The 16,232-nt window shown below is 42.1% G+C and overlaps 1 protein-coding gene across 2 annotated transcripts in view; it reads right to left on the bottom strand.

The window, feature by feature from the left end:
• Positions 1-16,232, bottom strand: part of LOC126281361 (semaphorin-2A-like) — a 2,101,799-nt gene that overhangs the window by 136,030 nt on the left and 1,949,537 nt on the right. For both annotated transcript variants that reach the window (XM_049980274.1, XM_049980273.1), the window contains one exon: positions 13,857-13,908. In XM_049980274.1, coding sequence (XP_049836231.1) covers positions 13,857-13,908 — 52 coding nt within the window. The remainder of the gene's footprint in view (positions 1-13,856; positions 13,909-16,232) is intronic.

Genomic DNA, 16,232 nt, shown 5'->3' with positions numbered 1-16,232 from the left:
GTGCCGGACCGAGACTCGAACTCGGGACCTTGAAAGGCAAAGGTGCTGAGTTCGAGTCTCGGTCCGGCACAAAGTTTTAATCTGCCACGAAGTTTCATCTTTTAACATGTTTCCTTTTTCTTTATTATACCTTTTTACTTGAGGAAATAGTCCTTTCCTGATTATATGATAAATCTGTGTATTTTTGTTTACTACAACATCCGTCTATTTTATGTCACAAATCAACAGTATTCGAAAAAGACCTGAATTAAATAATGATAGTTTCAATTTTCCTACAAATACTACTTATTTTTATGTAAGGGACAGGAGGACAACTGTGCTCCACAAGTTTCTTTGCCCTTATATACCCTCACTCAGTTTCTAGAGGATTTATCGCTATCGATTTTAGGGGAATATAGTAAGACACTGATAGCTTGCGCAAAGAAAACGATCGAAATGAAGCAAAGCCAGATAGGTATGCAGCGCATTTAACGTATTGGTAATGCGGTTACTATCTTAACTGGCAGAGGCTTAGCTGACAGGAAGCTACTGTGGTGTACGCTTGCTTACGACAGTCTACGGTAGCCTACGGCAGTTTTACAACTCGAATGGCAACTCAATGGGAGACCCTCGAGCAACCACCCTACAGTCTTAATATATAGCCATTCAATTATCACGCATTCGGTCCCTTAAAAGAGGCCTTGAAGGGTCCACAATTCCTGTCGGAAAATGATGTGCAATAGGCTGTTATACACTTCTTACCACAGCAGGACACGATGTTTCACCAAGTCGGTATCTTCAACCTGTTGCGAAGAAGGGATGATTGCCTCAGTTCAAATGGTTCAAATGGCTCTGAGCACTATGGGACTCAACTGCTGTGGTCATTAGTCCCCTAGAACTTAGAACTACTTAAACCTAACTAACCTAAGGACATCACACACATCCATGCCCGAGGCAGGATTCGAACCTGCGACCGTAGCAGTCGCACGGTTCCGGACTGCGCGCCTAGAACCGCGAGACCGATTGCCTCAGTGCTCAAGACGATTTTCCCTGATTGGTCTACCGATTGACATAGTGGTCTTCGAACGGAAACTTTCTGATCGCCCATTCTTTTTATTGCTGTCAGATCGAAACCAGCATATCCGGAGACGGCGTGTTGTGAAGTCACAGGAAGCAGCGATTCTAGAGACATAACTCTCCAGCCCGTGGGATCACTGTGTGAGCAGCTTTAGATGTTGCTCTGAGTCTGATTTCATGGTTGCTGAAACGAGGCTGATTGCTCACTAGTATGTGGAAAGAATGTTGAACCCTGTTATATTATTCATGACTATGGTACGAAATAGCATATTCAGCAGTATACTATAAGACCACACACTGTATTTTACAACACAAACGGCTTGAGGAATGTACGAATCCTTGACTGGCTGTTTCTCTGACTGGTCACCAGCAGAGAATGTCTGCGAAGTCATGGGAAGATGTGTGCCAGCCAGTAAATAGCATGTGTTTTCTGGCATAGCAAGAAATTTCTTCAAACTGATATTCGGAGAATATAGTTTCCTCGCCACAATGAATACAGGAGTATATTCCAGTTTATATCGGTATTCATGACACATATCAGTTCCGAATGGAATAAAAGTTTAATCACTAAATACCCATTTCATCTCCGAAAAGTTTGATAAATATCGTACGGGTACTTTAAGGTGTAATACTTTCCATTTCCGTCACTGTATTTCATGAGGCGGATGACATGAAGTAATGTACATAATCAGTTACCACCTCTAAGAACACGGAGCGAGGTGGCGCAGTGGTTAGCACACTGGACTCGCATTCGGGAGGACGACGATTCAATCCCGCGTCCGGCAATCATGATTTAGGTTTTCCGTGATTTCCCTAAATCGCTGCAGGCAAATGTCGGGATGGTTCTTTCGAAAGGACACGGCCGTCTTCCTTCCCTAATCCGATGAGACCGATGACCTAGATGTCTGGTCTCCACCCTCAAACAACACATCCCAACCAACCTGTATGACCAAACATACCATTATGATTATTCCTGGTGCTGTATCTTATTTGCTATACAAAACCTTTCATCATTTCTTCTTAAAATAGCTTCCTAATGAAACACTGTCGACATGTTTAGGTGTAGGAAGATTGATGCTTCGTGATGTGAATGAACGGAATTTTACTGCACATCATTAACATCATCATCAACCGCATTATCAATAATAACAGCCACACCAGAGAACTAAGGTTGAAGGGCAACACGCAGATTCTAGATTTCCAGAGAGCGTTTGACACGGTGGCCAATGCAGGAGGTACGAGCATATGGAATAAATTCACGGATATGGGAGTAGCTCGAGGACTTCTTAAATAATAGAACCCATTATGTTGCCCTCGACGACGAATGTTCATCAGAAACAAGGGTATCGTCAGGAGTGTCCCAGGGAAGTGCAACAGGACCGCTGTAGTTCTCACTGTACTTAAATGATTTGACGGATAGGGCGGCCAACAATATGCGGTTGTTTGCTGATGATGCCGTGGTGTACGGTAAGGTGACGAATCTGAGTGACTGTAGCAATATACTAGACGACTTAGACAAAATTTCCGGTTTGTATGATGAATGGCAGCTAGCCCTAAGTGGGGAAAAATGTAAGTTAATGCGGATATTTGGGAAGAACAAACCTTTAATATTCGGATATAGGATTACTTGTGTCCTGCTTGACATAGTCAAGGCGCTGAAAAATTTGTACGTAACGTCGCAAAGCGATATGAAGTGGAACAGGCATGTGAAAACTGTTACATGGAAAGCAAACGGTCGACTTCTGTTTAATGGAAAATTTAAGGAAAGACTGGTTCACTTGTGAAAGAGACCGCATATAGGAGGCTGCTGCGACCTATTCTTGAGTACCCCTCGAGTGTTTGGGACCCGTACCACGTCAGATCGAATGAAGACATCGAAGCAGTTCAGAGGCGGGTGGCTAGATTTGTAATCTGTAGGTTCGAACGAAACGTGAGTGCTACGGAGATGCCTCAGGAACTGAAACGGGAATTCCCTGGAAGGAATGCGACGTTCTTTTCGAGAAACGCTATTGAGAACATTTAGAAAACAGGCGTTTGAAGTTGACAGGCGAACGATTCTACTGCTGTAACAAACATCGCGCGTAAGGACCACGAAGAAAGGATACGAAATATTAGGGTTCATACGGAGGCGGATGGTCATTCGTTCTTCCCTCGCTCTATTTGCGAGTGGAACTGGAGGGGAAATGATAAGTAGTGGTACAAGGTACGCTACGCCATGCACCCTACAGTGGCTTTCAGAGTATCCATATAGACGTAGATGTAGAAACAAAAAGAAAAGACAACAACCCTTTCCACTTAATTCGTTACACGATATTTTCATTTTATTTCTTACCAACTTACGTTCGTATTTATATGAACGAAAAGTAATGCAGAGGTTTACGCAACATGTGAAAATGTTGGATGGCTAAATATTACACTTGTAGTAAAGACCCTTCTAAATCTACATCTACATATATACTCCGTGATCCACCTTATGGCGCATGGCGCAGATTGATGAGACTTGTAGATTTTGCTATCCCAGAGGCAGGGAAGCATGAAGAACCTAAACGCAAAAATACACAGGGTAACATAAAGAATCAATATTGAGATCAGAACAAGGTTTATGAAAATTATAGCTCTGTATATGTGACTGAGTAGATAACGATGCCGCCCTGCAGCGACTCAGGGAAGTATTAGCACAGTCAAGCCCAGATATAAGGCAGATTGTTTATGATACGTCGTAACGAAGTGTATTGCTGGGAAGCCGGAGAATTGCATCAAACCAGTCTCACTCTTGATGGCCGAATTAAAAACGAGTAACAAGTTATCGACTGGTTTTTGTTATGGTGAAAAAATACGTAGTTTAATGACGATTGCATCCATTTCTGAAGCAATACATATACTCCAATTTATATTCTTCTGCGAAATACAGAGAGTAATCCAGTCTTTCGCCAAAGTTCTGCTGTGTATGTCAGGGGTTTTAAATCGTTTGCTAAGTGATCACATATTTATAGAACCATTATTCAACACGCTTTCAACGAAGAGTAATGGTGGTTATTTATTGCTCTAGTGTTGTAATCATCAACATCTTTATACAGTAGAAACCCGTTACAAACATATCTACGGAACCCGTCGGTTTACGGTCGTTATAGCTGGTAATCATAATCACGCAAACCGAGTTTTTGCTTTGTTTTTTGATAAAAATTTCTTATCTGTAAATTTCAGGCTGCCATATAGGTAACACTTCAAAAAGTTGCAGAAATACAATACACCTACAATGTTTACAGTACAGTATTTGTGGAGTGCAGCTGAAAGGAATTTTTCTTATATTTATGCAGTACGTACAGCAATAACATTCCATCAAAATTTAAAAATATGTGATAAGCGAAGAAAGAAGTAGCATCATTGTAAATTGTTCAATAAAGTCGAGCACGGTCTTGGATAATAAATGATATGAAATGTTGTGCATGTTTAAAATTTACTGCTAAGTTCTGTATAGCATAATGACCATGACTGACACAACTTCGTTCCAGTTACTGTATTAGAAAAATCAATCAACAGTACCAAAATGAAAAGACAGTATTCTACGCAAAAATTGAACAAAGGCCTACACTTTCTCCTATGTTTCTCTTTGAAATTTGTGTAAATGTTATGTTCTGTACTTAACACATTGAAAATACCTAACACAGAACATCAATATCGAATACACTCCTATTTCACTCCTGTACTTTGAAAAAATAACTCATATTGGAATTTAATTTTCTATTTTCTACAGACACAGCAAAGACAGTGTTGTTCAGTTTTCCCATCATAAGCTTTAGCTTTAAAATGCTATGCGATAACGCACACTACATTGTACTGTCGTGCTTACGGTAATCAGTTTTTTGTTTTTAAGATGTGCATATGCATTTTACATTTGACGATGCATTCGTTTTAACGACTGATTTGAAACTAACAATCTGCAGAAAACAATAGCTTGACAATACGCTTTACATTGTTGTTAATAATATGAATCCCCAAATAAGTAATTGCGAAAAATGAAAATTGTACGTTATAGCTGATATATTTTTACGAAAATGTAATAGAAAAGTATGTCGCTTTATACCGGTAGCTCACATTATAATGGCATTATTCAATGAGTATAAGAAAAGTGCGTAAAATTCGTAATTTGTTTCTCTCAGAGCCATACTATGATGCAAAACACAAAAATGGATGAAATGAATGGTTTAAGAAGTGACAGCCTTCTTCCAGTTAAAATTCTGATCAGTATGCACGCCCAAGTGCTGCATTGGTGAAAATATAGCCTTACAAATCATAGAATAATGGGTAGTTACGAAAGTCTTTTCCATTAACTGTACTTCACGTTTTAACAGTATGTAATTTTCTGTTACTTTATTAAAATTTACTTCAAAACCCCTCTGTTGTGGCCCTGATGTCCATAGTACATTCTGAATTTGTACCTACGAACGACATGTTTACGTCGGCCATTATCGCTGTTTCCAATTACTGTTTCAGCGATGAACGAAGCAGCTCACTGCCTCCTTCCCTTGTAAGGACTGACGCGGGTCATCGAGGGGAAAATTAAATGTCTTCCAGAAGAGGGCAGGAACACTACTCTCACCTTGGGGGTAGGTAATTACAAGGGAAGAGGACCAGGCAGCAGTTAACAGTTCCTTCGGCTAATAAAGCGCTACAGGATCGGAAAGCCGCGGCGCCCTCTTCCCGCCAACAGGTAGACCGCATCCCGGCGGCTCCCTGTTTACCGTACATTATGTCGCCGCTCGGTGCGTCGGCACTTCAGCGCTGAGAGGTGTGCGCACCGGCGCAGTCTGAGGCGAAACTACTCCGTGTGGCCGCCTGCTAACGAGGCCACTCTGTTTAACGACTTCGTGCGCAGCCCGTTAGTAATGGTAATAACCCATACACAATGGGAACGGCGAGTGCGTTCGGAGAACGCATTTGTTTTAGACCTGACCGTAATTCGTGTCCCGTTTCTCTTTACAGAGTCTTTGTCACGGTAAATCTGACAGCAGCGAAACGTGTTAAGAGGTAGTATTATTAAAGTTTCTTTACAGTTACAGTTAACATGCCGTCATACTAAATGAATGCTGTCAACTTAAAGCTGGTGGAGACTGATGGTCAGTAGCCTTCTCAAAATTAAACAATACAATTCGTACGAGGTTCGGCTATTACATAACATTAGTTACATTTGTGGGCATAATTTATTACTACGTTGATTAAAATGGCCTAACCTAAAACATACAGGCCTCCAACGTATTGTGGTACATTATACAGGGCGGTCAATTGATCGTGACCGGGCCTAATATCTCACGAAATAAGCTTCAAACGAAAATACTACAAAGAACGTAACTTGTCTACCTTGAAGGGGGAACCCAGATGGCGTTATGGTTGGCCCGCTAGATGGCGCTGCCATACATCAAACGGATATCAACTGCGTTTTTTAAAAATAGGAACCCCGATTTTTTATTACATATTCTTGTAGTACGTAAAGAAACATGAATGTTTTAGTTGGACCACTTTTTCGCTTAGTCATAGATGGCGCTGTAGTAGTCACAAACGTATAAGTACGTGGTATCACTTAACATTCCGTCAGTGCGCACGGTATTTGCTTCGTGATACATTGCCCGTGTTAAAATGGACAGTTTACCAACTACGGAAAAGGTCGATATCGTGTTGATGTATGGCTATTGTGATCAAAATGCCCAACGGCCGTGTGATATGTATGCTGCTCGGTATCCTGGACGACATCATCCAAGTGTCCGGACCATTCGCCGGATAGTTACGTTACTTAAGGAAACAGGAAGTGTTCAGCCACATGTGAAACGTCAACCACGACCTGCAACAAATCATGATGCCCAAGTAGGTGTTGTAGCTGCTGTCTCGGCTAATCCGCGCTGTAATAGTTACAAACTTATGGCTCACCATTTCAGACGAACATTTGGCAACAGGTAGGATTTTTAAATTACAATACAGAACGTAGGCACGTTTGAACATTTTATTTCGGATGTTCCAAAATGATACCTGTACCTTTGTGAACTTATCATTTCTCAGAACGCATGCTGTTACAGCGTGATTACCTGTAAATACCACATTAATGCAATAAATGCTCAAAATGATGTCCGCTAACCTCAAATGCGTTTGGCAATACCTGTAACGACATTTCTCTCAACAGTGAGTAGTTCGCCTTCCGTAATGTTCGCACATGTATTGACAATGCGCTGACGCATGTTGTCAGACGTTGTCGGTGGATCACGATAGCAAATATCCTTCAACTTTTCCCAAGGAAAGAAATCCGGGGACGTCAGATCCGGTGAACGTGCGGGTCATAGTATGGTGCTTCGACGACCAATCCACCTGTCATGAAATATGCTATTCAGTACCGCTTCAACCGCACGCGAGCTATATGCCGGACATCCATCATGTTGGAAGTACATCGCCATTCTATCATGCAGTGAAATATATTGTAGTAAGATCGGTAGAACATTACGTGGGAAATCAGCAAACATTGCACCATTTAGAAAGCCATCGATTAAATGGGGGCCTATTATCCTTCCTCCCGTAATGCCGCACCATACATTAACCCGAAAAGGTCGCTGATGTTCCACTTGTCGGAGCCATCGTGGATTTTCCGTTGCCCTATAGTGCAGATTGTGCCGGTTTACGTTACCGCTGTTGGTGAATGACGCTTCGTCGCTAAATAGAACGGGTGCAAAAAATCTGTCATCGTCCCGTAATTTCTCTCGTGTCCAGTGGCAGAACTGTACACGACTTTCAAAGTCGTCGCCATGCATTTCCTGGTGAATAGAAATATGGTACGGGTGCAATCTATGTTGATGTAGCATTCTCAACACCAACGTTTTTGAGATTCCCCATTCTCTCGCAATTCGTCTGCTACTGATGTGTGGATTAGCGGCGGCAGCAGCTAAAACACCTATTTGGGTATCATCATTGGTTGCAGGTCGTGGTTGACGTATCACACGTGGCTCAACACTTCCTGTTACCTTAAATAATGTAACTATCCAGCGAATGGTCCGGACACTCAGATGATGTCGTCCAGGATACCGAACAGCATACATATCACACCCCCGCGGTCATTTGGATCACAATAGCCCTACATCAACACGATATTCACCTTTTCCGCAATTGGTAAACGGTCCATTTTAACACGGGTAATGCATCACGAAGCAAATACCGTCCGCACTGGCGGAATGTTACGTGATACGACGTACTTATACGTTTGTGTCCATTACAGCGCCGTCTATCACAAAGCGAAAAAAGTGGTCCAACTAAAACATTCATATTTCTTTACGTACTACAAGAATATGTAATAAAAATGAGGGTTCTTATATTAAATAACGCAGTTGATATCCGTCTGACCTATGGCAGCGCCATCTAGCGGGCCAACCATAGTGCCATCTGGTGTCCCCTTTCAAGCTAGAAGAGTTTTGTACTCTGTAGTTTTTTTGTTTGATGCTTATTTCGTGAGATATTTGGTCCGGTCACTATCAATGGACCACCCTGTATATAGTTATAAAGTAATTTACAAAAGTTGCTAGCAAGGAAGGAAATAAAAAAGTGTAAGACGAAGGGTAACATCATGAAATCCTCGGGTAATATGGAATAGAGGGCTGTAAAAATACTGAGTGTCCCCACTAAAAGACGTCAGGTGCATATTATTTGGTGTTTCGGCAATTAACACCTTCTGTTTTGGGATGGAACGAGCTGAACAAAAACTGCTCTTCATATCTTTCATGCGACGCTCAGTGTCGATGGAAATGTTGGTTTGTTGCGCCCAAGAAGCGTAATTTTATGTGCCTGTTTCTTAGACCGGTCTCAAATTAGTCAAGTGGGTTACTCGTTCTATCGGTAAGTATTAACAAGGACAGTAAAACAGGAAGGAAGACCAGTACTACAGGTGTGACAGCACCGCCCTGGCCCGTGCTAACTGCTACGGCCAGCAATAGGGCTTATTAGTCGCTGCTAGAGTATTGGTTACGCACATAGTTTACTGTCGCTTTTAATACGTATCGATAAAACGAATAACACAGTAGATTAATCTCGGACCGCCCAACTGAAGGAGCACGTAAAATTACGTTTTAAAAATAATTTCGTTTTTATGAGGAAATAAACCGATGCTTTCTGTCGGCACTGGGTGTCGCATTAAAGCCGCGATGAGCAGTTTCTTTCTGGGCTCCTTCTGGGGACAACTGCAGAAACGAAATTAATATTTCTGCCGAAACGCCACAGAAAATGCGCCTGACGTCTCTTAGGAGAGACACCCTGCGTGAAACAAATAACATACGTCAAAACACAAGGTAAAAATAGACTCGGACAATATATTATGTGTAATACAATCCAGAACTAATTTTCGCAGTTTAGTAACAGAATTTGCTTATTTTATTTGCAGAAATCACAGTTGTGTAAGGTGCATACAAATGAAAGCGAGACAGGTGGAAAAAGTAAGTAAACTGTTCATTGTTTCAAAAGTAACCGCTACAACTGTTAGTGCATTTGTCCCACTGCGAGATAAGGAGTTCCGATGCCTTCTTGGAAAAATGTCTGCTGTTTCCTCCGGAAACATGTTTGTATGCAGACTGCTCCTCACTGTCACGAGCAAATCAACTGGCATAAATGTCTTTTTTTCAGGTCTCAAGAAATATGGAAATGGAATGGGGAGAGATAGAGAGTATATGGAGGAGGTGTAAGGGCTTCCCAACGAAACTCGAAGCCACCTTGGCAACGTGGGGGCCCGCCCATTCGTGGCCGACGGTTTGCTACGGACGAAGAAATGCATTCCGTAGGCAATCGCAAGCACTTTTCCGTGAGACAAAGACCGCTTTGTCTCACAGTGAGAGAAAAGTACACTACTGGCCATTAAAGTTGCTACACCACGAAGATGTCGTGCGACAGACGCGAAATTTAAGCGACAGGAAGAAGATGCTGTGATATGCAAATGATTAGTTTTTCAGAGCATTCACACAAGGTTGGCGCCGGTGGCGACACCTACAACGTGCTGACATGAGGAAGGTTTCCAACCGATTTCTTATACACAATCAGCAGTTGACCGGCGTTGCCTGGTGAAACGTTGTAAACGTTGTTGTGATGCCCCCTGTAAGTTTCAGACTTTGTTAATGGTTGGATTGTAGCCTATCGCGAATGCGGTTTATCGTATCGCGACATTGCTCCTCGCGTTGGCCGAGATCCAATGACTGTTAGCAGTGCATGGAATCGGTGGGTTCAGGAGGGTAATACGTAGCGCTGTGCTGGATCCCAACGGCCTCGTATCACTAGCAGTCGAGATGACAGGCATCTTATCCGCATGGCTGTAACGGATCGTGCAGCCACGTCTCGATCCCTGAGTCAACAGATGGGGACGTTTGCAAGACAGCAACCATCTGCACGAACAGTTCGACGACGTTTGCTGCAGCATGGACTATCAACTCGGAGACCATGGCTGCGGTTACACTTCACGATGCAGCATAGACAGGAGCGCCTGCAATGGTGTACTCAACGACGAACCTGGGTGCACGAATGGCAAAACGTCATTTTTTCGGATGAATCCAGGTTCTGTTTACAGCATCATGATGCCCGCACCCGTGTTTGGCTACATCACGGTGAACGCACATTGGAAGCGTGTATTCGTCGTCGCCATAGTGGCGTATCACCCGGCGTGATTGTATGGGGTGCCATTGGTAACACGTCTCGGTCACCTCTTGTTCGCATTGACGGCACTTTGAACAGTGGACGTTACATTTCACATGTGTTACGACCCGTGGCTCCACCCTTAATTCGATCCCTGCGAAACCCTACATTTCAGCAGGATAATGCACGACCGCATATTGCAGGTGCTGTACGAGCCTTTCTGGATACAGAAACTGTTCGACTGCTTATCTGGCCAGCACATGATCCAGATGTCTCACCAAGTGAAAACGTCTGAAAAATGGTGGCCCAGCAACTGGCTCGTCACAATATGCCACTCACTACTCTTGATTAACTGTGGTATCGTGTTGAAGCTGCATGGGCAGCAGTACCTGTACACGCCATCCAAGCTCTGTTTGACTCATTGCCCAGGGGTATCAAGTCCGTTATTACGGCCATAGGTGGTTGTTCTGGGTACTGATTTCTCAGGATCTATGCCCAAATTGCCTGAAAATGTGATTACATGTCAGTTCTAGTACAATATATTTGTCCAATGAATACTCGTTTATCATCTGCATTTCTTCTTGGTGTAGCAATTTTATTAGCCAGTAGTGTATTACAGTGAAGGCGATTACGTTTCCAACACTAACAATATACTTACTTTTCTCCATCTTTTTCGTTTGCTCTTGACTGCATCTTATAATTATCTCTCTGCACTCCAGTGTAATCAGTGAGTGCCAATAAAGAAAAAAAATGGTTCCAATGGGTCTGAGCACTATGGGACTTAACATCTATGGTCATTAGTCCCCTGGAACTTAGAACTACTTAAACCTAACTAACATAAGGACGTCACACACATCCATGCCCGTGGCAGGATTCGAACTTGCGTCCGAAGCGGTCACGCGGTTCCAGACTGAAGCGCCTAGAACCGCACGGCCACATCAGCCGGCCGCCAATAAAGAGATGACAAAACATGGTTCCTATGTCGCTCCGTCTTGGGAAAGTTTGTCAGCGTAGAAGGACGATCAGCATCGTTGTCTTCCGAAACAACAGGTCGTGCCAAGTCAGTTTAGGACGGAGCATCAAAAGGTAAAGATTCGTGATGGCCGTTTGAATCATCCTTGGAAGTAAACTGCAATTTCTTGAAGAAGGTCTGTTTCTTTTTCTATTGGAAGGTTTCTGATTTCTTAGAACCTTTGTATCCCTTAGTATCTTCTTTAACTCTTATTTCGAAGTGTGACTGAGTTTTCTTTGGTGAACAGTTTGGTGCAGATGATTTCCCGGCTTTACTTCCTCTATGGAACACATTCTTTTTCAGTAATGTCTCCAAGCGTAGACAAAAAGTTCTGGATAGACAGGAGCAGGTGCTTAACAACACTTAAAAAACAAGGAACTGTTGCATGAGAACTCGTAGATGTTCCGTATAATCTGGAAAACTAACTTAGAAGAATATCCATTCTATTGATAAACAAGAAGTCGCCAACTAAAAAGCGGCCAGTGCATAATAAACTAATACTCGTGGAATACGTCTTACTGCAGTTATAACTGACACTCATCTAATATATATACAAAGAATGGTTCGAATGGCTCTGAGCACTATGGGACTTAACATCTGAGATCAGCAGTCGCCTAGACTGAGAACTACTTAAACCTAAAGAACCTAAGGGCATCACACACATCCATGCCCGAGGCAGGATTCGAACCTGCGGCAGTAGCAGCAGCGCGGTTCCGGACTGAAGCGTCTAGAGCCGCTCGGCTACTGTGGCCGGCATTTGAGAAAAATTTTTGAAAATTTACTTGCCGAAAGATCACAACACTGAAACACAACGTTTCTTGAACAGCAAGGAAATCAATGCTGACAAACTATCGACACACCTGATTGAGCAACATGGGAGATGTAACGTGTCGCAACAGTGACAGAGAGAAGAGACGCGGTATTCGGTATTGCCGAACTATTCCGTCACACTCGAATCGCCTATAGTTATTACTTGTTGATCTGTTCTGTGCTGTAACGCAGGTGAGCCGCCAAATCATTTTTCATTGCTGTGTAACGGAGTTTACGCTTTGAACTTCTTGGCAGATTAAAACTGTATGTCGTCTCCAAGTCCGCACAGTTGAACCATGAAGTTTGCCTATCGCGTAAAACGCGCTGGCCGACTAAGCTATCGATCCAGATACTCACGAGCCGCCCATACGGTTTCAGTTTTGTCAGTACCTACGTATCAAAAATCACAGAGCCACAATCCCGCCCCCCGCCCCCCCCCCCCCCCGCCACCCCCCCCCCCCCCCCCCCCTGGATAAGTAATCGTAGAACTGAAGGAGTGAGGGCAGGTCGTCAGCTGTACGTGCACTGCGTAGTCGGGACAGCATGGTTTCAAATCTCTGGATTTGTGCACAGTTTTAGCTGTCAGAAAGTTTCAAGAAATAGTTTGTAAAGCCCCAAGAAACGATATTATGCCGTTAACACCGATCTGAGTAAGTAATCCAGGCGTTTTCGTTAGAATGACTGACCAAGTATAGCCGCAAATGCTGAAGGATAACTGAGGTCTGGCAGTATTCGCGGTATCACGAACTCATATGAACATCCGAAAATGTAACATCAACAAACTGTATCAAATTAGGTTTACTTTCCGGAACCATGAATGCAAAAACGGCATCCCGTCTACCGGGTTACAGTCACCTGTCAAGAGCTAATTAAATTTTTAAGTTCTTCACTTAAAGGACAATAGGAAGAAGCGGAGCAGAAGAACAGATGTCGGAATAAAGGTAGCAGAAATGAAGAGCAGGCATGAAGTAAGCTTTAAGGATTCTACGTTCTTCAGGGGTACCTGATGACGAAGGTAGAAAGATAACGAGCATTTAACTTAACACCTAAAGCAATGTTTCAAATTGTCTGGCACAATGTTTCATACTAACTATAATTTTCCCATGTGTTCTTTTAAATTAGCAGACTTCGTTTAAATCTCGGCTAACGTCTCAGTTTCATTGTGTTTAGATGACGTTGTGAACATGGGAAGTTACATTGGTCTTCAATCTATGTGTTAATTCGTAGTGGAATACAAAATATCCAATACCACGCACGAATACGGGTATAAATATGGGCAGATGCGATGTAACAATGTTCGTTAAGAAACCACTTAGACTGCTAAATCAGAACTCACCTCGCAGCTGGAGTGGCTGATATTGCTGAGATTTAGCCGGAACACTCGGTCCCTGTAACAATGGAAGACCTCTGTCAGAAATTACCTTTTCATTAATCTCAGAAACATTTAAGGAGGATACAAGTAAAATTAACAACGAAATACCATGTGCTAGCGGCCAGCAATATTTTACATTAATGGCGACTTTGCGTCAGTACCTCAACGTAATTATTTAACTAAATAATTCTGATATAATGTAATCTATATTACACTTTGTTTTTGTCCCTATAATGTCGTACGTATCTGAAATGGCCCTTGTCATACGAGTCAGGTACACTCGTATATACATACAGATATACAATAATTTAGTACACAAAGGCGTCTGAAGCACATCCATAAAAATATATAAACAAGCCTACATTTTATATTTGAACCAACAGATCAACAAGAATCAGTAGATCATCTATAGCAGTGGTAATTGCAAGGCTACTGTGAATACTGGAAGGCTCTCAAATACTAGAGACACTGGAAGCAATGTAATTGTAGGGATTAAAAATACGTTAAATTATATTTCATAATATTGTCCTCACTAGAATATGATGGATAATGCATAACGTGTGAATCAGGACGGACAAATCATTACGGGTAATGCAGGGGGGACTAATCCCTCGTTGAGCTCCACCCTCATGAAAAATGTCAATGGATTTTCGTTCCATATTCTGACAAACTGAGATACTGTATCTCCCACTTCATCGACGTTATGTAAATAAATAATAGTACGAGGTCTAAAGAAGAATTGGGCCTCAGCTGCTTAATTTCATGAAGTTCACACTTCGCATGTTACGTCGTTGCAAGAGGATAGAGAAGAGTGAAGGGAATTTTCAAGCCTTTATAAATCGAACTCAAATACATGTAAAACGAATTAATGTTGTTCATAATTTATAATTATCAAACGATTAAGCCGAATGAGAGCAGGAAAGCACTTACCGTCATAGCCATACTTTTGGCATAATTATTTCCATAATGAGGTCGCACACAGCGAACTACGAATTTTCATCCAAAGCAGAATTAGAAAAAGAATGTATCACCATACAGTGATAAGTGTTCCCGCGGTGAAATTTTTATTACTGTGTTGAGAGGAAAGTCATCTGAGTGCTAAATCCGGTGTCGGCACACGGCCTAAACCTCTCCATTACCGCTAAGCCGGTCAATCCCCGCATAACGGCTGCGTCACTGTTTCCAACACACGCCTCCACTCTATACGCCAAAATGATTTTTACAGTCTCTCTCTTCTTGTTATATTCGTATATTCTCCCTTGAAACATACCGTAAATTTAAGAAGAACTACAATATCCTTCTCCGAACTTTCATACTCGACAAAAACTACAAAATGCTCAATCTTAATTTATTATGACTTCTCAGACTACGTTAGATGGGTTAAGGCAGATCTTGTACGACGTGAAAATATGTTGTAAATGTTATTGATACCCTATAACCAACCATACTTAATTACTAGACCATGAGGTGCATGAAGACGACAGCCTGCTAGAAGGCATAAATTTATATTTTTAGTCTGTCAGAAACGTTTCAGCCCTTTCTTTGCTGTTCTCAACGGCAAAATTAAGTTTCTTTAGAGCTTCGATACTTCTTAGTAACACGCTTCTAGAGCTACGGTCTAGAGCTAAGATATCCTACAAAAGAAGCAGTAATAACGCTTACTTAACACATACAACTACAGACATTGTCACAGACACTGACCTTAAATTTAAACATTCATTATAAGTATTGTATCAATGCTGCAACAATGGTTCTTACGGCACGTACAAAGAACTGTGAGTGCATAGCAACGAAGGGGCCGTTGTAGCACGTAGCGCAAAAGAGCAGAGGCATTTTCCACGCATGAACAATCGAACCATAATAATTATCTTTGACTGTGCGTTTGTTCTACTCTCCAAAAATCGAATACAATGGAGACCTGGTATTAAGGTCATATGCAAACAGCACGTCAGGTTTCAGAATTGGCCACTCCATTTCAAGGAACACTCTGATATGTTCTATATTGAGCTAAAACATTTATCTCGCAAATGTACCACAATGTAAAATATTTTCGCGGAAAGACATATATGGGTAAATTATGATTCAAGAAATTATAGTTATCGTGATTAGAAAGAAAGCTGACAGAGAAAAGCGAAAAACTGCGTTTAAAAAATTAAAATAAAGAGAACTTCTATGTTGAATGATGCGGAATGTTATGTTGTTGTTGTGGTCTTCAGTGCTGACACTGGTTTGATGCAGCTCTCCATCCTACCCTATCCTGTGCAAGCTTCTTCAGCTCCCAGTACTTACTGCCACCTACATCCTTCTGAATCTGCTTAGTGTATTCATCTCTTGGTCTCC

Source organism: Schistocerca gregaria, chromosome 7 (genome assembly GCF_023897955.1).
Source record: "Schistocerca gregaria isolate iqSchGreg1 chromosome 7, iqSchGreg1.2, whole genome shotgun sequence".
NCBI classification, from domain to species: Eukaryota; Metazoa; Arthropoda; class Insecta; order Orthoptera; family Acrididae; genus Schistocerca; species Schistocerca gregaria.
This window is presented reverse-complemented; position numbering and strand designations above follow the sequence as displayed.